Source organism: Eublepharis macularius, chromosome 8 (assembly GCF_028583425.1).
Source record: "Eublepharis macularius isolate TG4126 chromosome 8, MPM_Emac_v1.0, whole genome shotgun sequence".
In the NCBI taxonomy this organism is placed as follows: domain Eukaryota; kingdom Metazoa; phylum Chordata; class Lepidosauria; order Squamata; family Eublepharidae; genus Eublepharis; species Eublepharis macularius.
Genome location: NC_072797.1, coordinates 36,521,439 through 36,544,943, shown reverse-complemented (window position 1 = coordinate 36,544,943; position 23,505 = coordinate 36,521,439). Strand labels below are relative to the sequence as shown.

The following is a 23,505-nucleotide window of genomic DNA, read 5'->3' as shown; positions in this document are numbered from 1 at the left end:
TATTCAGTTCCAAGCAGCTGCACTTAAAATCAGATCTAACAAGTCTAGCTTCTAATATCTTCCCTTCTGGTATTATAATATTAGACATGTCATACTTACCTGAATATTCCACTTCTATATCTGCTAAAGCCTGTACAGTATTTTCATAAGTGACCTTTTCCATATCAAGCATCCCAACACTGTCATATACTTGCTTTGTTTTCCTGATAAGCTCTTCAGTCTTTGTTTTAATCTGGTCTGGTTGCAGGTCCCACTTTAACACATTTCGGTCTGCTGCAGTATAGGATGATACCTTGAAATCTGTAGCTATCTCTGTTCCTAAAGTCATTCTGAATAAAATCCTTGGGCCACCCGCTCTGTAATTAAAAATACACAAAAAAGTGTGACGTATGACAGAAGGCCCATAGGGGAGAGGTCTGGAACTGACAGAAAAAGTTGTGCTAATGAAGGAGAACAAAGGAAAACGGTGGCTACTCAATGAATAGAGCTTAACAAATTTGGAGCATCTTGGTAATGAATGGATCATGGATACCGGAAAAGGAGTAGCATAGACTAGGAAGTACTACCAGAGGAACACTGTGGATCAAATGCACAGCTCCAGGGAAATGATAAGAAAAAAATATTTAGGGAAACACTAGAAGAGGGCAAGGTAGCTCCAGAGGAGACAGGTTCTGATCTGGTAGGGAAAGAATAAATTTTCCCACTTCCTTCATTTCTTTTCATACTTAATATCAAGATTAATGTTACTTAAAAAGGTTCTCATGAAACTGCATCTGATGCTCCAGAATGTAAAGTCCTATTAATGAGGCTGGGGAGAGCTCCAACCACAGGTTTTAATTAGATAATTTTTTTTTAGGATTCGGGTCACTGTGAGACTCTATTCAAAGCACCACAGAAATATAATCTCAAAAGTAGACCTCCAAACCATGAGAACTTAACCACTGAAAGTCAGTAAGCGTTCAAACTATGCACTCACAAAAGAACATATAAACAAATTAAGTCATCCAGTAAACAGAATGGCAATTTAAGACAAATATTGAAAAATATAGAAAAGATGGAAAGGCCAAAGCAAATGTCCCATTATGTTAGAATAACAATCATTTATGCTAAATAAACAAAACAAAAAATATTAGTAGTAACAAAAGTTAACGTAGCAACATCAAAAGCTACTTCCATGGCTACCCTGACAACTGCTATAATAGTGTGTAGTAGTAGTAGTAGTATATTATTCACGGTCAATGATCAATGCTTAAAACAGTAAAAAGGGTACTACAGAAAAGACAGAAACATCAGTAAAATCATTCAAAATACAATAGGTTAAAATTCAAAATACTTAGTGGTACAGTAAAATCTTAACATTCGTTCACATGAGCCAATTAAAGTTTTACTAACCCTTGAAGCAAGCCATACAAATCTGGCTACCTGTTGTGTGACCTCAGTGTGCCTACAACTTCTCAGAAGGCGTGATCTTTGACTATAGGTAAGGGGTAGAGTCATGGATAAAGGAGATTCATGATTATTATATGCCTTGCAATCAAATATAACATGTTCTAAAGATTCTATTCCTTCCTCACAGCAGGGAAAAATCCTTTCCTCATAAGGGATTTTTTAAAACCTCCCTTCAAGGACAGCTAAGGGAAGTACATCCCATTGCATTAATGTGAACATTCTCCTATACCGGGCCGTTTCCAGACGGCTTACCTGGCTCCGGAACGTTGCACCATCTTGCGGGGAAAACGCGAAATATCGCGTTTTCTCGTGCGAGTTTTGCGCGACGTCGCATGACGTCACGCAAAACTCGCGCGAGAAAATGCAGTATTTTGCGTTTTCCCCGCAAGATGGCGTAACATTCTGGAGCCAGGTAAGCCGTCTGGAAACGGCCAAGGGCTTTTTTCTGGGAAAAGAGGTGGTGGAACTCAGTGGGTTGCCCTCGGAGAAAATGGTCACATGGCTGGTGGACCTGCCCACTGATCTCCAGACAGAGGGGAGTTTAGAGTGCCGGCACTCTAAACTCCCCTCTGTCTGGAGATCAGTGGGCAGGTCCACCAGCCATGTGACCATTTTCAAGAGGTTCCGGAACTCCGTTCCACCATGTTCCCGCTGAAAAAAAGCTCTGCTCCTATACTCTTGGTTTGATAAATTGAAAAGATAAGGCATAGGAGTTACCCTATTGATGGGCTCTAAAAGGACTGGAGCCAAGAGCATACACACAGCTATGGCGGAGGAGCAGTCCAATTATACTGTGGATCCTACCCAGGGGCAAGACTGCATCTTCTGTCCCCCAAAACAAAGACTTAGTGGTTGTTCCCAGGGTGGGACAAAGGATTGAGAAGTTGTCTCCAGGGTGAGACAAACAGCTGACAAACGGTCTCTGAAGTGGGACAATGAACAGGCAAATCATCTCCGGGGGCTGACAATAAACTAGGAAGGTTTGATTAGATCTTCCCGGGTGGAACTAAAGTTTATAACTGAGGATCTGCGAAGTATGGATGGCTGAGGCTATCAGCACTCTGAATCGTCTAAGAATAGAAAAGTGGTTAAGGGGAGATTAATAGGGTGTGTTGCAGTGATTAATTCAGGAACTCCAGGAAGGCCCTATTGTATCAGAATCCTTAGCTCATCTTCAGGGCATGGGAGGGGATGAGTTGACCTCGCCTGTCATTTCCCATGCTTGCACATTCCATCTCCTGGCCAGGATCTGACTTCCATATCTCTGCCTTCTTGGGCAGTAGTTTTAGTGTTTGAAACAGTCAGAGAAGGGGCTTATGGCATAACTATATTCATAAGCCTTCTAATATTGTGGGGGCAAGTCTGACTGCTAACCTAACAGCCTGTTCAGGAATGTGGTTGCCAGATTCAGGAGCAGCCCTATGTTCCTGCCACCATGGGCCCAATACTTGATTCATCCACAGCCCCAAACCCTTGCCAGACAGAAGGCAGAGACCAACCCAGCATCAACAGCATGCATAGGTACTACTGCCTGGCCCAGAGAACCTGCAGGTCTTACCTTTGCTGCAGAAGACTGAAGCCCACTCAGAATAGACCCCACTTGGGCAAGCCAGGATCTCCAGAGGCATCTTCCGATGCAAGCTCCCAGGAGCTAGGAGCTTGGAAGGATGGCTGGCCAAGAGAGAAGCCAGATGGCTTGGACAAAGGCAGGTTCTGAGACAGAGAGACAAGTAAACCTGAACCAGCCATGGAGAACCAGCCAACAAGGCCATGAAGGAGGAGGCCAGCTCAACAAATACCTCAGGAAAGAGGGCGGGGTCAGGAAGGGCTAGAACCCAGCTGAAATGAGGCCTGGGAATGGTCATATTCTGATAAGGAACAGTCAATTGGCAAACTAGGGGTCGAGCCTGGGAGGACAGGGCTAGAAGGGAAATAAAAGAGCCTTTGGGAGTGGCTAAGGAAGAAGAGAAGCAGAAAGATGGCCCCATTTCCCTCCCATTATGAGGCCAGGGAAGCCTGTTTGTGACAACGCACTCAACAGTGGAGAACCACTATGCTGCCGTGGATAGGTAGAAGCCTCACACAACCATGTGAGGTATGTTAGGCTACAAGTGTGTGACTGGCCAGAGGAAGTTTCCATAACACAGTGGGGATCTGAACCGAGCTCTTCCAGATCCTAGTCTGGCACTCTAGTAGATACACCACATTCGATCTGGGTCCCTTTACGGAGGCTTATATACCCCTGAGGTCATGACTAGCAGTTGAGTTAGTTGAAATCCTATTCAAGGAGAGATGAATTGGGAGGGCAATGGTTGCAAGTGTTCTGTTTACTGCATTTGCAGTCCAAATTTTATGCCATTGTTGAGGTTGGGACCAATCTGAGTGATTACACTCCATTCTCCCCCCTTCTCTCATAGCCATACTCCCATCTCTGCCCAGATTTTCTCTGTGTCGGTCACACCTCACCAATTCAGGAATCCTGCTGGCATAAATTCACTATGTTGGGGTATTAGAGGGATTTTACAGAGATCCTATCTCTGCCCAGTAGAAATAAACCAAAGATAGAATCGTATTCTGAGGTTTTCACTTAGAATAAAGACTGGGGGGGGGGGAGTTCACAAAAGTATTCCTTTAAAGGACTGCTTCAGAAATGCTTTCTGCTAATGAACCAAAAGCTCTGTGCTGCCTTAAAGATAAACATTTATTCCAGTATGAGCTTCCAAGAGACAGAGTTCACTTCTTCAGATACAAAGAGCTTTGTCTCACAAAAACTCATACTGAAATAAATGTTAGCCTTTAAGGTGCCACTGGACTTTTGCTTTGCTACAACAGATTAACACTGCTAACTCTACAGATGAAACAGCCTCTGTCCACGTAATTAACCAATATAGATACATAGAATAGATTACTATCCCTCATGAGCTCATTTGCTACTCTTCCCCTGCTGATCTTAAGCAGTCTAAGCAGCATTTATGCACAAACACTTAACATTAGCAGACTACCTTCTCCTGTCTCCAGTAGCTATTACTGAAAAGTAACTGCTCATATGGACTACTAAGAGAAGCGATGCTGAAGATGCTGACAACAGTTTCTGTACAAACAAGTAGCGATGCATTATTAGGCAGAGAAGCAACTGCAGAATTTCCTGAAGGAGACCTCAGCCCTAGACCCCTTCCAGTATGGTTTCCGCCCGGGACATGGGGTCGAGACATTGTTGGTCGCCCTCACAGACGATCTCCGCAGACATCTGGATCAGGGCGGATCAGCACTGCTGATTTTGCTGGATCTGTCAGCAGCGTTTGATACGGTCGATCATGAGCTTTTGACCCACCGCCTTGCCGATGTGGGGATTCAGGGGACAGCACTGCAGTGGCTGGTCTCCTTTCTCCACGATCGGGGACAGAGGGTGGCGCTCGGGGAGAGGGTGTCATCTCGTAGGCCACTGGTTTGTGGTGTGCCACAGGGAGCGATACTCTCTCCATTATTATTTAATATCTATATGCGCCCCCTCGCCCAGCTGGTGCGGAGTTTCGGGCTTGGGTGTCACCAATACGCGGATGACACCCAGCTTTATCTGTTGTTGGACGGGCAGCCTGGATCGGCCCCTGATGCCCTGGAGCGTGCTTTTGAGGCTGTGGCTGGTTGGTTGAGACAAAGTCGGCTGAAATTGAATCCCACGAAGACGGAGGTCCTGTATGTGGGTCGTGGGGAGATGGCTTTGGGACCCCAGCTTCCTACACTTGATGGGGCAGCACTTACACTGGCCCCGAGGGTTAGGAGCCTGGGGGTGATTCTGGATTCCTCCTTGAAGATGGAGGACCAGATCACTGCAGTTGCCAGGTCTTCCTTTTATTATCTTCGGCAGGCCAGGCAGCTTGCCCCTTATTTGTCTCCCCGTGACATGACTACAGTGGTCCAAGCAATGGTCACCTCTAGGTTGGATTACTGTAACGCGCTCTACGCTGGGCTTCCCATGGGCCTGATCCGGCGGTTACAGCTGGTACAGAATGCAGCAGCGCGGGTCATTGCTGGAGCACCGGTGTGGGAGCATATTACACCGGTGCTACGCCAGCTGCATTGGCTGCCAGTGGAGTACCGAATCAGGTTCAAGGTTTTGGTGTTAACCTACAAAGCCCTACGCGGACTGGGACCGACGTATCTGAGGGACCGTCTCTCACCATATGAGCCCCGGAGGACTCTCCGCTCTGGCGGAAAACATCTTTTAAGTGTCCCTGGCCCTAGGGAGCCCGCCTGGCGTCGACCAGGGCCAGGGCCTTTTCAGTCCTGGCCCCGACCTGGTGGAATGCTCTGTCTTGCGAGACAAGGGCCCGGCAAGATTTGCTTGCATTTCGCCGGGCCTGTAAGACAGAGCTATTCCGCCAGGCATATGGCTAACGCCGGGCAGTGCCCGCCCCCCCCCGTGAAGGGGGGGTTAAACCATCACCCCTATGCAAACACAGAGGCATGTATGAACCACTGGGCAGCATGAATTGTTATATTTAATGTTTTTAAATGTTTTTAAATGTATTATTTAATGTTTTTAAATGTTTTTAAACATGTTTGTATTTGTTATCCGCCCTGAGCCTGCGAAAGCACGGAGGGCGGAATATAAATATAATAAATTAAATTAATTAAATTAAAATTAAATTATTCATGCCTCTTACAAAAGTGAAATTTTCATTAACGGGCACCCTCAAGGGATGTCCTAAATGTCTATGAATTGTCTTGTAAAACATCCACCAATCACTGATGTATCAAATATATAACATGCTTATATAACATCTGCTCTTAAGAAGTAGGTATGTGAGACATCCATTGAAATGAATGAGTTAGCTGTTGGTGAAATAAGATTCCTAAAATGAGCAGCATCAAAAATAACAAAACAGAAACACACAGCCAGATCTACCTATAAAGTTCACCACCAAATGTCCTCTGAAATAGAACTATATTACAAGCCTTCATAACGTAACCACTCAAGGTACCATTTCCATCTACTCTGGTAGGCTGTTCTAGAGGACGGGGTCTACCACAGAGAAAACCGAGAAATCTGTATGGACAATCCTAAAAGAGGGCACCACAAGCAGAGGACTATCTAAGAATGTGGCTAGCACATGAGAATATTATGCTGGTCTTTTATTTAACATCTTTACCATTGTACAGGACCTAGTTCTACAAATGGTTAATAAGTAAATATTATTATACTTCAGCCCATAAACAGAACCTATTTGCTTTAAGTGCTTAATAAATAAAACTATTATTATAACTGCTCTGACTGGGATCTTAGTAGATCTCAGAAGCTAAGCAGATCTCGGAAGCTAAGTTGGCACAGGTTATTAATACTTGGATGGGAGATTACCAAAGGAAGTACAGGGTTGCTATGCTCGGACATGCAATGGCAAGCCACCTTTGTTCCTCTCTTGCCTTTTGAAAACCCTCTGGGGTTACAATAAGTCCGTTGCGACTTGACGGTGCTTTACACATACCTTATTATAACCACTTCAACTAATAGCAAGAATTGGAAGTAACAATAAGCTTCAAACATCAGCTGGAACAGAGTTCATGCAAAGGAACTCTGATGATGTTCCCTTATTTTTCCATCCCCTGAAAAGTTTCTGAAGGTTAGTGATCTGAAGGCAGCTGAAGAAGGAACAGAAGTTGGCAGAAATCCACTCCCCTGTTTAAGCTTCTGATTCATTTGCAAAAGAGTAACAATGAATGATTTCCTCCAATTTCCCTCTTCCCACTGCAGATTCCTATATCATATCCTACACAATTCCCAATTCATAATTTCAAGAAGTGGATGGAGCTGAAGAAAGGAAGGAAAATTAGCAAAAATTTCTTCCCTTTATTTATTTACTATATTTATAATCCGCTTTTCTCATTGAGACTCAGGGCACATTACACAGTGTAAAGTGACACAATAAATATGAGACATTTAATAAGCAGTGGACTAAAATTACAGAAATCTGAACAACCACAGCATAGACATGATACAGAGCACAGATACAATCCATAAACACGGTATTAATTATACAGTAAAAGTAAGATAACACATGCAGCCAACAAATAATACATCCTATACACAGCGGTATAGTCTATGGTCCCTTTTCCTTTCATGAAGCACCTTTTCCCTATTACCTTTATAGAAAGACCCTCCTGAACAACTGCATTTTACATAGTTCGCAGAATGACAGAAAGGCAGGCAGGCCATTGTGCAACACTGCAGTAAGAACAGAAAATGTACATGTAAGCGGTCCTGCAGGTATGATGGCCCAAGACCATGTAGGGGATTGTACATGATAGCCAATCCCTTGGCTCTCAATGGAGTGACTGTAGAATGGGTGCATGCTGTGCCTAGCTCTTGATAATAACTGAGCTGCACCATTCATTAACAACTGGAGTCTCTGAGTTGACTTCAAAGGTAGACCCATATACAGTACATTACAATAGTATAATCTTGATATTACTGTAGCACGGATCTAGGTTCTACAGTACATAGATCTTCTAGGCTTAATGAAGTTCGAAGAAAGTGGGTTTTTTTACACCTGCATGAGCTCTAATCAAAGAAGTCAGGATCCAGCCCACTGTTCTTTTATCTTTAGAGGGCTCTCCAACACATACTAAAGATACCAGGCAGTTCAGATGTCTACTGAAACAAATACATGAACACAGGAGCCGCACAGTGAATTGGACCACTGGTCTATCAAGGTCAGTACTGGCCACTCTGACTGGCAGCAACTCTCCAGGGTCTCAGGTGGGGACATTTCACACCATCTACTACTTGATCCTGTTAACTGGAGATACTGGGGATTGAACCTGGGGCCATCTATACACCAAGCAGATGCTCTTCCTCTGAGTTACAGCCCCTCCCCTAAATAAGGAATGCTTCATGGGTTGTTTAACAGGTTAGAGATCATAAAACTGCCTTGCTGGCTCAAACCAAAAGCTTCACCTAGGCTGCTCCTACATGGTGATGATTCTCTGTGTAGCTCTCATTACCAACGCAAATGCAGAGGCATTCACAGTGGCAATGGAGTATTTACATTGCAGCTTCTCCTTGCCTCGGCCTTCATGGTGGGCATTTCCCCCTGCCACTTGGGGGGGGGGCGTTGTGGGCTTTTTAAAAAACTGCCAAGTGACGTAACAGTCCCCAACTACCATTTTTTAAAAAAGTTTCTAGCCAACTTTGATGCATATATTTAAATTCCCTCTAATATCTCTACAACAAAAGGGGAAACTGGTAAGTTAAAAGAGCTAGTAGATCATCATAACAGTATAATGATTGCTATAGCAATATGTCAACTGCCATTTTTTTTTTAAAAGTCCTCTGGTGGCACAGGGGAATGGCTGCCATTATGGGAGGGACAGCTGAGGTAAGGAAAAGGTGCAGATGTGGGCCGGACCTGCTAAATGTGCACCTTTCTGTACACACAGCATGCAGTATAGTGTTTATGGAATCAGAGTAGGGTCTGGGAGACCCGGGTTTGAATCCCTACTGTGCCATGGAAGTTTTCTGTGTGACCCTGAGCCAGTCACACACTCTCAGCCTAACATATTTCACAGGAGGTTTTTGTGAGCATAAAATGGAGGAGAGGCAAATGATGTAAACCACTTTGGGTGTCCATTGGGAGAAAAGGTGAGAGATGTATATGTACAAATAAATAAATCCAACTGCGATATTTCCAAAAAGATCACACCAAACCAGGTTTTGGAAAAAGCAAAGCAGGATAAAACAAGGAAAGTAGGCAATTAGGGGACAATATCATGCAGATGTGCCCAAAAAACTCACTGCAAAGCCAAGCCAAGCCTCCTTATGAAAACATAACTCTCTTTTCTCTATCATTCTGCAAGAAAATACGACTTAAGGGCAGGATACCATGAATTCCATGCATTTCCAGTCACTGATCTTTGCGTGGCCAGGGTCGACTAACGGTGGGAATACAAGGAATATCTGTTTACAGTTCAGAATCAGCATTGATCTTGTGTATTTCAGTTGCTACTAAGGCTGAAGTTGGGGTTCCAATTTTGACATCATTAACATGTTCCCTATGCTTTAGTCCCAGACTTCACCTAGTTTAAATACTTGGATGAAGCTTAATAGTACAGCTGTACTGCTAGCATTCCTCTGACTGGGGCAAGGGGCAGAATTTTTCACTGCATGGGTACGTTCTTTGTTTAAGGTAGAAATCAGAACTTTGGGAAGCCCACAGAAAAACCCCTGCAGCTTAATTCTATAATAATTATAGCTAATTCTTTCAACTCTAGCCGCAACTATGTCCTTTAACCCTCCTTTATACAAAATACCCGGCCAATATTTTATCAGCAATTTGATCAATTACACACATCGGTTTTGTATTTGCTTCATGTAAATTAGCTTCTCTCTAAACTACTGGACTAAGAGTGCATCTGCACACCATGGGATCTGGTAGTATTGTTGCGCTACAGCAATCATTCACAACTGGGATCTCCTGTGCAGACAAGATAGTCCAGTTGAAAATGACTGCATCAGTACACCAATAGCACAATATGGAGTGGTGTGGGGCTTCAGCCGAGGCTGCTAACACCTCCCTTGAAATAAAAATTTCCTCAATCATTCCTGTAAGGAGTTGACTCCAAAAGACATACACATTACTTAACCAATGCTTCTGTTGATGTATTAAATCAGAAGTCTACAGCTATTAGAATAATTACCCACGGACACAAGCGTTTCTTAGAATCATCCTACATTGTAACAGAATTGCCTACAGAAGTTTCTGTCACAATAAACAGATTTCTAAAGTGCTTTCTTATAGATCTGATAGTTTCCTCCCTCATTCTGTATACCTAAACCATAGTAAAACTGTTGCATCTAAATAAGAGATAAATGCTCAAGAACTGAAGGGGGCAGGAGACTCATTGTTGGGTTGCAACTGCTTAAACCTGATGTGTTATGCATATCTTTATAAAGGTTAGAGAGTATGAATAAACTTGAGATGCCTTCCTCAGCTATCAGAATGCTGAGAAAAGCCAGGTGCTCAAAGCTTAGTAAGAAATCAGTCAACATTTCTCACTGGCTTGGGGGAAAGAAGGGAGCTTTAACTCTCGAAAGCTTAAACCCTGAAAATCTTGTTGGCCTCTACGGTGCCACCGGACTCAAATCCCCACTGAGGAGAAAAAGAAGGGATACATGCAGAGGTTTCCCTCCCAGCTCCACCCGGGCCTAGCATCGGTACTCACTGCTTTTTCCCTCTGGCGCTTGCAAACAAAAGAACCTGCGCCCTGCGGTGTGCCACTGAGGAGGGATGCGGGAAGCCGCCCTCCACAGCCCTTCAAAGCCACAGGCGCGACGAGTCCCCCAGCCACCTTTGAGGTGAGGAAGGAACCGAATACCTGCCCAAGCTTCGGCCCACCAAGACACCCAAGGACAGCATGGAGAGCTGGAAAGGAAGAGCAGCCTTCTTGTTCTACTGCTGCCGAGCCCGCCAGCCGCTCCCAGCCCGCCAGGGCGCAGGCACAGCCCCGCGCTGGCCGCCCGTCCGCAGCGACTCCGCTTCACGCACAACAGCGCGCAAGGCTTGAACGAGCGAAAGGCGGCGGCGCAGTCGCTTCCGCTGGACAGTTTTTGCTTGCGCGCGCGCCCTCGTCAGCCTCGCTCCCGCCAGCGTTTCCACACACACGATAACAACGTCGCGGGAGCGAGCCGGGGACGGCGAGAAGTTTGTGCGGCCAGAGCTCCATAGCAAGCGGAAGAGCAGGAGCTGTGGCTCGGCGTGTGCTGGAGGGCCGGGCCAAGGAAGGGAAGAAATTAGACAGCCGGCGCTTCGCTCGCGTTGTTCTTCCTCCTCTGCACGGTAAGGCTAACTGCTGCCCTTCTCGTCTGCGTGGATGGTGTCCGCCGCAGAACCCAGTAAAAGCTTGGGTTGTTCCGCCGCAGAGTCTGCTGCTTGGAAACGTAGCTCTTCCCGCTGTTTCGTGCGTATTGCGAGGGAGAAAAGCTGCAGAGCGTTGCTCTTTCGGTGCCGGGCGCCCGGTAGGTGAAGGGACCTCCTCCGGCTCTTTCGGGGAGCTGCCGAACCCTGGCCCCCGTCAGGTGGGTCGTGATTCCCCTCCTCCCTTTTAGCTGAGCTCTGGCTTAAGTCAGAGCGGACAGACACCTTTCCGCTGTGGAGCAACTGCTCGCGAGTCGCGACAAGCTGTTTGGGCCGGGTGCCCTAGCTAGGCGTGTGTCGGCAGGATTTCTCCCGTGTGTGTGTGTGTTTAAATAAACGTGGGCACGCTCGGCTTAACTACTCTGATCCTTAAAACCGTTAATCTGCTTAATGTAGTTTAGAGGGACGGATACGTGGATGAAATCTAGAATACCTATCAAAAAGCAATCCCAAACGGTGGCGTTTGCAATATAGCTTAGGCTAGTTATGTAACCCTGGCCCGTACAGTATGTGGAAAATGTAAAATATTACAGCAGGGCCGCTCTGAATCGTCCTCTACTCGGTAGCTTTTGCCTCGAGAGGGCTCTTGCTACCATTCAGACAGGATATAATGTGTTCAATATATGGCACCACTTTCTGCTTCTTCATTTCTTGAGAGCTTTCAGTAGCTCGTTCGGATGTTCAGCATCATCTGAACTGTGTAAAGCAAAACGTGGTCTTAGTGCTTTCATCGTCAGCAATTAAGGCCTTTCCCGGATATAAATGGGAAAGTATTGTAAGGAAAATTGACAGCCTGAGAAGTTAAACTGATGTATTTGCCTAAAGTTATGTAATTTTGGGAAAGATACTGAATGCAAATGAAGCTCTGAGTCAGCACCTGTCATTATTCACAAGTTTGCATTGAGGTCACCATGTTCTAGTTTTCACCCAAAGGTGTAGGGCTCTGTTAGGAGAAAGCGGCATTTTTTTAAAATTAAAAGATTGGGTTCTCATAATTTCATTCTCAAATTTGGAATGCATGTTCCTAGGTGCAATTGCGTAATTAATTTTTTTTAAAGGAGAGATTTCTGAACCTGAAGCCGAAGTCATGTGATATGTTATACACGTAATAGTAGTAGTAGGCGGTATGTGTTGGAAATGGTGGGGATGTGAATTGTTTCCCTTTCTTTTTACCTGCTATGTCTTGTATGTCGTTTAAATAAATTTTGTCAGCCTGAGGTCCAGCTACTTACAAACATGCAAGCTTCTATAATGGGATGGCTAAGTTTGACTTGTGAGCCAGGAAGTAGATGCTTTGGGGTTCTATTGGTCAAACTCCATGTCTTTTGGACCCTGGCTAGTAATTTTGGGCTGTGGCATAAAACAAGAGAAAAGTAGATTAAACGATTCAAAAACTTGCACAACATAGCAACTAACAGTGCCCTTCTAGGCATAATTACACCTATGTCCACTGAAGTAATTAGGTTAAGAAGAGTGTAACTCTGTTTAGAATTGTGCTGCAAGAGTATGAGCCGGTTAAAATCTCCAGTTAAAATCTGTGATCCTAGTGTTCATCTAAGCCAACCTGTTGACTCTCAATATCATCTTTCTATCTGTATGTAATACAAGGATAATTTAGTAATCTCAAACTTTACTCAAAAGTGTGCTGGGAAGGAGAAGCAAATGGAAAATCCCCCTTTTGAAAAACAAAAGCCAGCAGTTGGTCTGTCTGTCTGTCTGTCTCTCTCTCTTGCATTAATTGGAAATCACAGTAAGACAAAAAAAAAGGTTTAAAAAGGATGTAAATCTCTTTATATTAGCAAAGCAAGAAATTTAAAGTTATCAAGGGGGGTGGGGGGAGAGTGTGTGCCAGGGCTTGAGTTTGTGGAAGCCATTGATAAAAGAATATAACTGATCTCAGCTGAAGACTACATTCTGGATAACAGGATAAATATAATCCTCAACACCACTCAAAAGTAATCTATTTTATTATTTATTATTTATTTGATTTGATTTATACCCCGCCCTCCCCACAGATGGACTCAGGGTGGCTAACAACATTCAACATCTGGGATTGTATTGTCGAAGGCTTTCACGGCCGGAGAACGATGGTTGTTGTGGGTTTTCCGGGCTGTATTGCCGTGGTCTTGGCATTGTAGTTCCTGACGTTTCGCCAGCAGCTGTGGCTGGCATCTTCAGAGGTGTAGCACCAAAAGACAGAGATCTCTGACAGAGACACTGAGAGATCTCTGTCTTTTGGTGCTACACCTCTGAAGATGCCAGCCACAGCTGCTGGCGAAACGTCAGGAACTACAATGCCAAGACCACGGCAATACAGCCCGGAAAACCCACAACAACCATCTAGGATTGTCTTCATTTGGAAGAACGACTGCATTTCCTCCTTACTGCTGGGACTTTGTCCGGTTCTAGTAGAGAAGGTGCGTGTGACATCTCCCACCCACCCCCATCTCTTCCCTCTGGACTCAAGCAGTTTTTAATGGCACTAGAAACCTTATTTCACCTCACTCTCACCCTGAGCAAATTATTCCTCCAAAGGAATCCATGCATTTATTTAAACCAAGAAGAAATGTCATTTGAGTCTTAAGACCAGAACCTTTTTTGTGTGCTGCTTCAGTTCACAGGAATATGACCACTGAACATGACTCTTCTTGCTCCAAGGGGCGGGGGTAGCTTAGCATGGGTGATTCCCACCAATCAGTTAAAGAGACAGGTCTTAATTTCAAGCTTCCTGCCTCCAGCAGTGGGAGTCACCCTACTCTTCTGTTCATGTCCTGCCTTATCAAGGAAAACAGGCATTTTGTAGCCACTTCATAACCAGGCTCTGTCAATTACTACTACAGATACTTAGACCTTCCTTTTTTCCTCTGATCCTTCCTCCTCCACCCCACCTTCCAATGGAGTTGCATAGCTAAGATAATGGAGGGGCTGGAGGACTTTGACAAAGTCTTAGATGGCTTTATTGAGAAAGATACTGGGGATTCCCTGTTCCTCAAATTAGGAGGCAGGGATGTCCCCTAGCACAGTTGAGTGGAATGGCCTATAGAACAGCATGAAACCATGGAAGGACCGAGACGGTGGGAAAGATAAGCCACACAACTTGACCATGCCGCAGAGGAGGCCGTATTTGTGGCTGCCTATTTTGGCTGGAAGAACCTTCAGGCCAAACGATGGCGTATACTTTGGCTCTGCAGTAGAGGGTGCAGCAGAGCAGTTGGGGAAACAGAGCAACGAAAAAGCCCTTCCTTTCCCTTGGACCAGCCACTACAATACTACCATTGATGGACGGTAGTAAATGGGTTGGGGGAGAGCAGTGCAAGATGCCATGCTGAATAGCAGCAAGAGGAAAACGGGAGAAAAGGATTATTTTTGGCAGGGAAATCCCTGCATCAAAGGAGAGCAATACGATACCTGATTGCCAGTGGCATCTGCCACAGGCTTTCCCGGCATATCTCCCAGAGCTGCAGGAGGCACACATGAAGGGGCCTAAAGGGGCTTCCCAGTACTTCAGCAACTTCCCCCATCTGCTAGTAGGTCGAGAGCCCTGGAGAACATCAGGTACACTTTTGTACCCTCCCACCCATGTCTGAGACAGTCCTGTATAGACAGAAGGTATCAGGCCTGCCAAGTTTGACTACACATTATATCTCATTGGCTCTTCATTCTACAAGCTGGGAGAGTGCCATTAACCTGGTTTCCTGGAAGACACCAGTGCCCTCAGTATCTCTTAGATGTCAAAGCAGTAGAGCAGGCTCTTGATTCTGAGCTGTTTTCCTGAATGGAGATTCAAAAAAGAGAGAGAAAACTTTGGTTCAGGAATTCCTTGAACAGTCCATGATAAGCTAAAAACCCCAAATAGCTGCACTAGCTTCATGTCAGAGGTTCTGTGCCACTCTTTCTACCTTTAAAGATTTTTTTTACCCATCAATACCTCTGTGGTTACTAGAGGTTTGCCTTTACTGGGACCTACTACCACTCAGGGCCGTGCCCCTGGTCCTCTCTCTTTTACCAGAACATTCTCAGGCCTGGTGGCCTTCCCTTCCTCATCATGGTGGATTCCTCCATTTCTCTACAAATGACTGTGGCTCACTCACCTCCAGACTGTAAGCACTAGAGACATGAATAGTATCATCTACCTAAAGTTGCCCCTTTTTCTTACATGGAATAGAGGAGCCTTGAACCTCTCTTCCCTTAAAGTGCGGAAATTCTCCAGTCAGATAGATAATTATTCCATTGGTCCAGGGCTTCTGCTAGATAGTTCCTGTCTGCTGGAATCATAAAGATGACAAGTGTGCCTCCTATATAGAGGGAGGACTTAGGGGAACCTGCACTTCTTACATACTAGTCCTTGAGAGGTGGTGGGCTCTCCTTCCTTGGAGGTATTTAAGGCGAGATGGCCACTTGACAGCAGTGGTGATTTTATGACTCTATATGAGTGTATGCAGATCGTGCGAGGGATGGCAGAAAGGGATGAGCTGGTGCTAAGCTCTTGTGACCCTTTCTTACATTCCCAGGGTAATGCTGATCGCTACTTTGGAGTCAGGAAGGAATTTTCCTCCAGGCCAGATTGTCTGGGGATCCTGGAGGTTTTTTTCCTTTCCTCTGGGTATAAAGCAGGGATTACTGAGGGAGATGAGGCAGGGGGGAAGATAGCTGTGAATTTCCTGCATTGTGCAGGAGGTTGGACTAAATGGCCCTTGGAGACCTTCCAGCTCTATGTTTTCCTTACCTTAATACAAAGAGATCAGAGAGAGCTGCGTAACAAGCTCTATACTTCAACTACTTGTCTCAGAACAGGACGGAGTGATCCTATGGGTCACACTCCCCAAGAGAACCTCATACGTTTGTTATAGTTTCTAAACTCTTAGGCTAGGTGATGTACTATATGCTTGGGATCCACCCACACCACGGAGATTCTGGATCCCTGACATGGACTGTAGAGCATCAGAGCATGGGAGATCAGGCCTTGCCTGATCCTGTACCTTACTCCTGAGAGAATGCTTCTCGTGCGATCATCAAGTAGCCAATACGATGGGTGCAGCATTCCTCAGTTGAGCAGGAAATGCCAAGTCCTGGTCACTCCGAGAAGAGTTCTCCTTCTGGGTCTGGAAATACCCTCCTGTCCTTATGTTCAACATGCCTAGGGACAATGAAGAGGTCAAGCTGTGGCTCAACTGTAGAGGCATCTTCCTGGTATGCAGAGGCCCCTAAGCATGATCTCTGGCATCTCCAATGGGTGATGTGAAACACCAGTGGTCCATTCTAGCATATGGCATTCTCACATGCCCATTTTTATAAGCCCAAGCCCTGCGCTTTCAGATGATGCAGACAGCTCTTTTGGCAGGGCGTTATTCTCACACCCCTATGGAACATCACACCTGCATTTGTGGATTACCTACAGTGAATCAGTTGCCCTTTTTGTACTCTGGATAATATTCCTGTGTCTGAATAATAGTGTTTGTCCTCTTCATTAAGGAGGAGTGCAGTCATGTTAACTGGTACTTCTCAGGTTACTTTGTAGAGATTGTGTATGATCCTGTTGGCTCTACTATCCCTTCCATTGAATTTTGTTATGGGTCTCTCTAAGAACTGTTCTCTTTTTAAAACTTCCTTTCAGCTGTGACTTCAACAGGCAGAATTTCAGAGTTTCATCTTCTCTTTCCCTCGCATTATCCGCCACACAAACAGAGAAATGGCACATGGAAGTTCTAAGGAGGACCCTGCAGCTTCGCCTTAGGAAAAGAGGTTTTATGAGGAAAGCTAGTTTCTCTTTGGCTCCCTATGCCTACCCAGATAAGGGCTGCCAGCCCCCAGGTGGTGGCTGGAGATCTCCCAGCATTACATCTGATCTCCAGGCCATAGAGATCAGTTCCCCTGGAGAAAATTGCTGCTTTGGAGTGTGGAATCTATGGCATGATAGCCTGTTGAGGTCCCCTCTCCTCTTCAGGCTCTACTCCTAAAATCTCCAGGAGTTTCCCGACAGAGAGCTGGCAACCCATCATGTGTAGAAGAGTCCAGATTGACCCTGAGCAACTGGTTCAGTTTTTGTCACCCTTCTTCATTTGAGTCAACTCCAGTTTGGTAACATAACCTGTCAACTGTAGAGTAGCAAACATTGCAGGTTTTTTGTCTCCAATAGTTGAGAAAATTGGGCCTCCTCCATATGCCATTAATTAAATGCCCTTGCATTCACTAATTGCAGCCCTGATAGGGACTGTGCTAGTTGTTTAGACAAAATCAGTTATTCCCATCTGAGATGGGAGTAACTCTTATTGGGTGTCCCCTGCTAAGATTGCCCTTTCTTGGAACAAGAATGGACCCTGGGACTTGCCCTGTAAAGGTTCCTTCTGCTCTGAGGGAGGAAGGGCATCTTACCGTGGGTGATTCCCACCAATAAGTCAAGGAGGCAAGTCTTAATTTCAAACCTCCTGTCTTCGGTGGTGGTGGTAGGGGGGGCGGTCACTGTAGTTCTTTGCCCAGGTGTTCCTCAAGCCATATAAAACTTTGTCTAAAACTCAGAGAGAAAACTAAAAAATGGCAAACATGCTAGGTGGATGCTGCTCAACTCTGAACAAAGCAAATGGTAAACAAGAAGACTGGAAGATAATTAATAACGATGATATGCAAGTCCCATTTTTCCCCCTCCTTAATTAGGGTAGGATAAGATGCCCTCCCTTCCTCAGAGCAGAAGGAACCTTTACCACCAGGTGACTATAAGCAGTCTCCACTTTGAGGAAATTAGGGAGAAGAGTTTTGTGGAGGAAGGGAATCAAACCCAAAAGCAAATGGTGTAATCCAGGAAAATGAGCCTGTTTCTGCAAGGCACCGTGGTTAGTAAGTGTTGTACCACATTACCTCCCACTCAAATTCATTCTTTTACAATAACAGCAAGCATTCGGAATTCCCGGCAGCGTTGAGTTCCACTGCCAATACAGCAGATTAGCTCTTACACAGAATAGAAAGCAAGAACAAAACTGGGGCAGAAAAATCCAGAAGTCACAGGCAGAGGGGCAGAAAGACCCCAGAGAGCTGAAAAAGGAGGAAGGCCTAAAGACCTATCCAGTGACAGTTTTACAAAGTATCCATCTCTTCACATGCAAGAGACTTAAGTATGATCACACTGCCTTTTTTTAGTTTCCAGTATAACATCCTCACAAGTAGAAGTCCTAGTGTCTTAGCTGCACTGGTTATTGGTCAAGGTTGTCCATTTTAGTCCTGCTGTCCTTGATGGGCTGTGAAGATTGAAGACAATTTGGTGAAATCTTCAGAAGTTTGGGACTGTATGCGAACAGAACCCTCAGAACAGTGAAACTTTCTGTGTGGTTTCAGGTGGGTAGCTGTGTTGGTCTGCAGTTGAAGAGTAAGATCCAGGTCCAGTGGCACCTTAAAGACAAACTAGATTTCCCAGGTATGAACTTTCACGAATCAAAGCTTCCTTTTTAAAAACTCGTACCTATGAAATCTAGTTAGTCCTTAAGGTGCTCTTGGGTCTGGATCTTTCTGTAAGTGGAAAACAGTCTCGTCACATGATCCAAACTCCTCTCACACATCCCCTTCCCTCCCAAGGGGGGAAGAGTTATTTAATGCTGTGATTGTCGCTGTACTCTTTAATCCCTCTTGAGTCTGTGAGAGAGATGGTGATGGGAAAACAAAATTCTTGGTTAGTGACACAGTATTCTTTAATTACATTTTTCTTTGTTGTCAGGATGTGCAGAGCTCCACAGCCTGTTACAAAGGAGCTCTCCCCATATCCCTAAATTAATACTTATGCTCTCAGCTTAATGCCCTTGAAGAAAAGTCCTTGCTGAATTCTTTTCTGAAGAAATAGATGCTGTGCCTTTTAAAATTTCACTAAAAGCTTTAAACATGAACTGTTGTCTGCAGAAAAGTAACTACATGGCAGAAACAATATTAAGAAAATCTGGTTGCACCTCAGTCTTGGACTAATTTTTATTTTCAGAGTGTGAGTTACATTTGGAAAAATATTTTTTTTCAATTTTATTGTGCTTTTTTTGTATTTTCTTCAACTTCATTGGATTCTTCTTACTTTCATGATTCAGGGGAGCTTCACAAACTTGAAAATGTCAACTGTCAAACGCCTTGTATACTCTGTCATCACTTTCTTGCGAGAGCAGAGTCAGATGGATACATTCACTTCAGATGAACAAGAAAGCTTGGAAGGTTGGTGTTGATTACAGAACATGATGTCTGATGGAGATATGAGTATTAAATATGTGAAAAGCAAGAGAGAGGCAGTAATACTCTTGCTAGTTTTCCTTGGCAATAATGGCTTTGAAACGAGAAAATTATGGATTCCTTGGACTGGATACCTACCCAGAGTTTCTTGCTGAGAAGATCTGTAATGCATAGACACAGGATAGTATTTTAGCATGTGAAGCAATAATGAGGCCCAACAGACAGGGGTCCATGCATTGTGGCTAGGCTTGGATAAATAAAAATTATTTCTAGTAGGCAATGAGGTACACCTTTTTCACTTTCTGTTCCAATTAGGGAAAGGAAGTATGCTCCTTTAATACCTTCTGCCCACAAGCCTCCAAATCACAGCGCCAATGCTGCATCATCCTGACGCAAAGTATAGGCTGTTTTGAGAGAGGCATTCTTTGCAGGCAGCTTTCCTGAAGCTTTTTGCTTGTACACTGAAATATCCTGGAGGTTTTTCTTGATGGTTGCCAGGAGTGCATTTATGGTCACCACTTATGACTGTATTTGTGAATCCGTGCCTTGAGGCCCAGCCTGGCCAGAAACTCCTCGCTTGCACCTCATCAGGCAAGCGAATGGGAAAATGATCCCGAAAGTCAAAACTGTGAAAGCCACTACTCTGTGATAATAACTTATGTGGATAAGTGATGCTTAGTTTATAAGGCTTCCGCATCTACATTTCAAGTGCTCTTCGATTGGAATTCATCATCTGAAGGGCCCATTCACATGTTACTAAAAAGAACAGTCCTATCACTGCTAGCATAGATCCGCTTATAGAAGCTCTGGGGCACTTGTTTGTCCAGAAACGTGTTTCTTTTCCAAAAAATGAAAGCTCTTCAGACATTGCACAAAAAGGCATCATTGGTTTACTGTAAAAATCATGGATTTGTCTTTTCCAGCAATATGTTAAGTTACTGTCAGGCTGTAGATAACAGATATTCTGTGTCTACTGTTACGACACTGCAGGTATTTGCTAAATTTGTGAGTGAGAGGATGTAAGCTTCTGTCTCAACTAACATTTTTTCATTGCTGTGCTTAGGAAGTTAATTCTGTGATGCTCTAAATGTAGTTTCATGAAGGGCTGATATTAGCGGAAGTCATTCCGAGAGAATCTAGTTGATGCTATTTTAGTTAAATAACAAAAACTTCTCAAAGGCTATTTTTCCAGAAGTATAAATATGAATTGCTGTTTTTCTCTTGTTTTTTAAGAGCTTCCCCGTTCATTTTATTGGAAGATGGCAATTTCGTAGAAATGAATGGGTAAGCCCACTGCAGAACAACCACCATGGGTGCCCTGGAGAATAAGCCAGGCTTTAGATAGCAACAATGCTGTTATTTTTACAGGCTTCACTGGGTAAGAGGGTGTCTTGTTGAGGGACTGAGAAGATTTGTGGTTGATTCGAGAATCAGAAGTTAGATCTGCATGAGCAGTTCAAGCAAATAGAGGCTGATTCCGCACATGTTGGATAATGCACTTTCAATGCACTTTAGCTATTGTTTGGAAGTGGATTTTTTGTTTCACACTCAAAAAATTCAGTCCCAAATGATCTGTAAAGAGGATTGGAAGTGCATTATCCAACATGTGTGGAATCAGCAAGAGTTTGAATAAGTAGCAAAGCTGATCAGGCTTGGGACAGATGCAGCTCAGCCACTGCTGTACAATTACAACCACAAGACTGCAATGGATACAGTACGACAGAAGTTATTATTATTGTTTCTCCAAGAAGAAGCAAAAAAGACTGTGGTTGTGTATCCTCTTCTTCTCCCCAGTAGCCACAATCACAACAATAAAGAGTCCAGTAGCACCTTTAAAACGAACCACCTTTAAAACGAACTAACAGTGACTCATAACGGTGGAATGCTGGGGAGAGAGCTTCTTCCTTTCTCAGTTGTCTAAGTGGAATGCAAGAAGTGACAGTGATGAGTAGAAAAGGCTGCAGGATTTCCCCTCCTTTTGTAACAGAGCAGGGGGAACTTTACTGATAAATGTATTTATTTGCAAGAGAGAGAACTAGTTCAGAACTGAATCTCCCTGAGGATACTGCTACCATTTCACAGCAAAATATGCCCTTATTTAACTCTCTACCCAGTAAATTTATATAACTGATATTTTATAAAGACATTTTCTTAATTTTGAAAGATTATTTGGAAGTAAGAGGAACTTAAATAGAACTTTTCTTTGAAATCATTTATTTATTTTAGACTGCCCTGTCCTGAAGTTTCAGAATAGTTTATAAGAATTAGAAGCAGATGAGGCTGTCTTGTCCTGGAAAGGTCAGCAATATTTTGGAAAATCTGCCCCTTTGGTATTAATAAAAGCTCCACTGGTAGCATGTTTGTTTTTCTTGACTGTCACATGCTTGTGTTAAATCAACAGGTTCATGTAAAGCAAATAAAATTCCATAAGCAATTGGAAGGGTGCATTAGCAGAAGAAGTTTAAACTTATGAATGAAACAGCTTTCTAGTCCTTTGAAACTTTTTCTTTTTGAAAACTGGATTGGTTTGGCTTGCCCGATGAAGAGATGCCCTTCAACTGCAAGAGTCTGTTTGGGTATATGATATCCTTTGTATGGTGTAGTAGACAGTGTTGGACCTGGACATGGATTTTATAACTCCCTTCTCCTAAGTGAGGGGTCATTCTCCAGATCAAGACCTCACTTAATAAAAGGGAGTCATAATTTTGATTCAAATCCCTCCTCAGTCCCAGTAGCTTTCAGAATGGTCAGGGTATAGCATTGGACCTGGTCCTGACCTGGCTGGTTCTCTAATTTGTCAAGATCTGGATGGTGGTGTACAAGCTGAATCCCTGCCTAATATTCCCTCAGTTCATCAGTTATAAATCCTATTGTGAGTTTTGAGTCCTAATGCTGTGGCAGTCTTTGGGCAGCTTCACGTATGCAGAAGAATCTTTGACTTGCCAACTAGTTTGTGATGGCTTTGAAAGCCAAATGGCACAAAATTGGATTAGCTACTGCAATGATTTAGAAATAACTAATACAGTATTGTTCTGGATGATTCTGGTCAGGCTTGATTCAGATACAGGCTTGATTCTAGTTAGCTTTCCTGTATCAAATCATTTAACTCCTGGCAAGACGCACATCACAGATAACGTCTTAGGTTTGTTACCAGGTATTGTAATACAATTATGGAGTCTCTAGTTCCATTTTAAGCCTTTATTATTACAAAATAATTATTCAGTATTAACAGCAACTCAATCAACAGAAAATCATACCATCCATTATAACTACATAGATCATTAAAGGAGAGCAGTTACATGAGTCCAAAGAAATATTTTACCCAAAGATACAAAGGTCACAGGCAAGAAGCCTCTTCTGAGAAGAAGCTGTCTATCAGTTCAGCTTGTCATATTTATAGGGTTTCAGAACCTTCTCTTGACAATAACTGCTTTACAGTGCAACTCAGAGTTATGCCAGTCTACCCCATTGAAACCAACAGGCTTAAACTGGAGTAGCTCTGTTTAGGATTGCACTGTAACCCTATAAATATGACAAGCTAAACTGATAAGACTCAAATTCTTGGCTAACTTATCTTACGATTTCATACATGAAACAAGATTATCCATATTTGAAACATCTTCTTGAAACATATAACAGTAAATTCTTCCTCCCTTTTTTTGTTAAGAGTTTTGTAAAATTAGTGATTACAACTTTCTCATACATCTGAATATCTTTTGATCCTCCTCCAGTATGTCTTATAATGTTGCCATCTTCTATGAAGCTAGATATTCCTGCCACCCTCAGATTCTCCCTGCACTTGGGCCTTGGTACATTGTACGTATTAGTATGAGTTAGATGGTTCTTCTAATCTACGCATGACAGTACAACTGTGTAACTCTGTTGTTTTATGCCTCGCTCCAAGGTTGTTTCATTCTATGCCTCTAGACTCCCTTTGTGGTCCATCTAGGTATGT

At 43.8% G+C, this 23,505-nt stretch overlaps 2 protein-coding genes across 5 annotated transcripts in view; one reads left to right on the top strand and one right to left on the bottom strand.

Annotated features, from left to right (window-relative positions):
- NLN (neurolysin) overlaps positions 1 to 10,983 on the bottom strand; it is a 44,733-nt gene extending 33,750 nt beyond the window's left edge. Inside the window, exons 1-2 of one of the 2 annotated variants that reach the window (XM_054987541.1) lie at positions 10,819 to 10,983; positions 100 to 356 (exon numbers count right to left, since the gene is read on the bottom strand). In XM_054987541.1, the coding sequence (XP_054843516.1) occupies positions 100 to 356; positions 10,819 to 10,859 (298 nt within the window). In that variant the 5' untranslated portion in view covers positions 10,860 to 10,983. Of the gene's footprint in view, positions 1 to 99; positions 357 to 3,007; positions 3,129 to 10,818 lie in introns of those variants that run through there. The other variant, XM_054987542.1, reaches the window with a different exon arrangement.
- Positions 10,984 to 11,086: 103 nt separating this feature from the next.
- Positions 11,087 to 23,505, top strand: part of SGTB (small glutamine rich tetratricopeptide repeat co-chaperone beta) — a 29,554-nt gene continuing 17,135 nt past the window's right edge. For 2 of the 3 annotated variants that reach the window (XM_054987502.1, XM_054987499.1), the window contains exons 1-2: positions 11,087 to 11,279; positions 19,415 to 19,535. In XM_054987502.1, the coding sequence (XP_054843477.1) occupies positions 19,436 to 19,535 (100 nt within the window). In that variant the 5' untranslated portion in view covers positions 11,087 to 11,279; positions 19,415 to 19,435. Of the gene's footprint in view, positions 11,280 to 11,430; positions 11,519 to 19,414; positions 19,536 to 23,505 lie in introns of those variants that run through there. The other variant, XM_054987501.1, reaches the window with a different exon arrangement.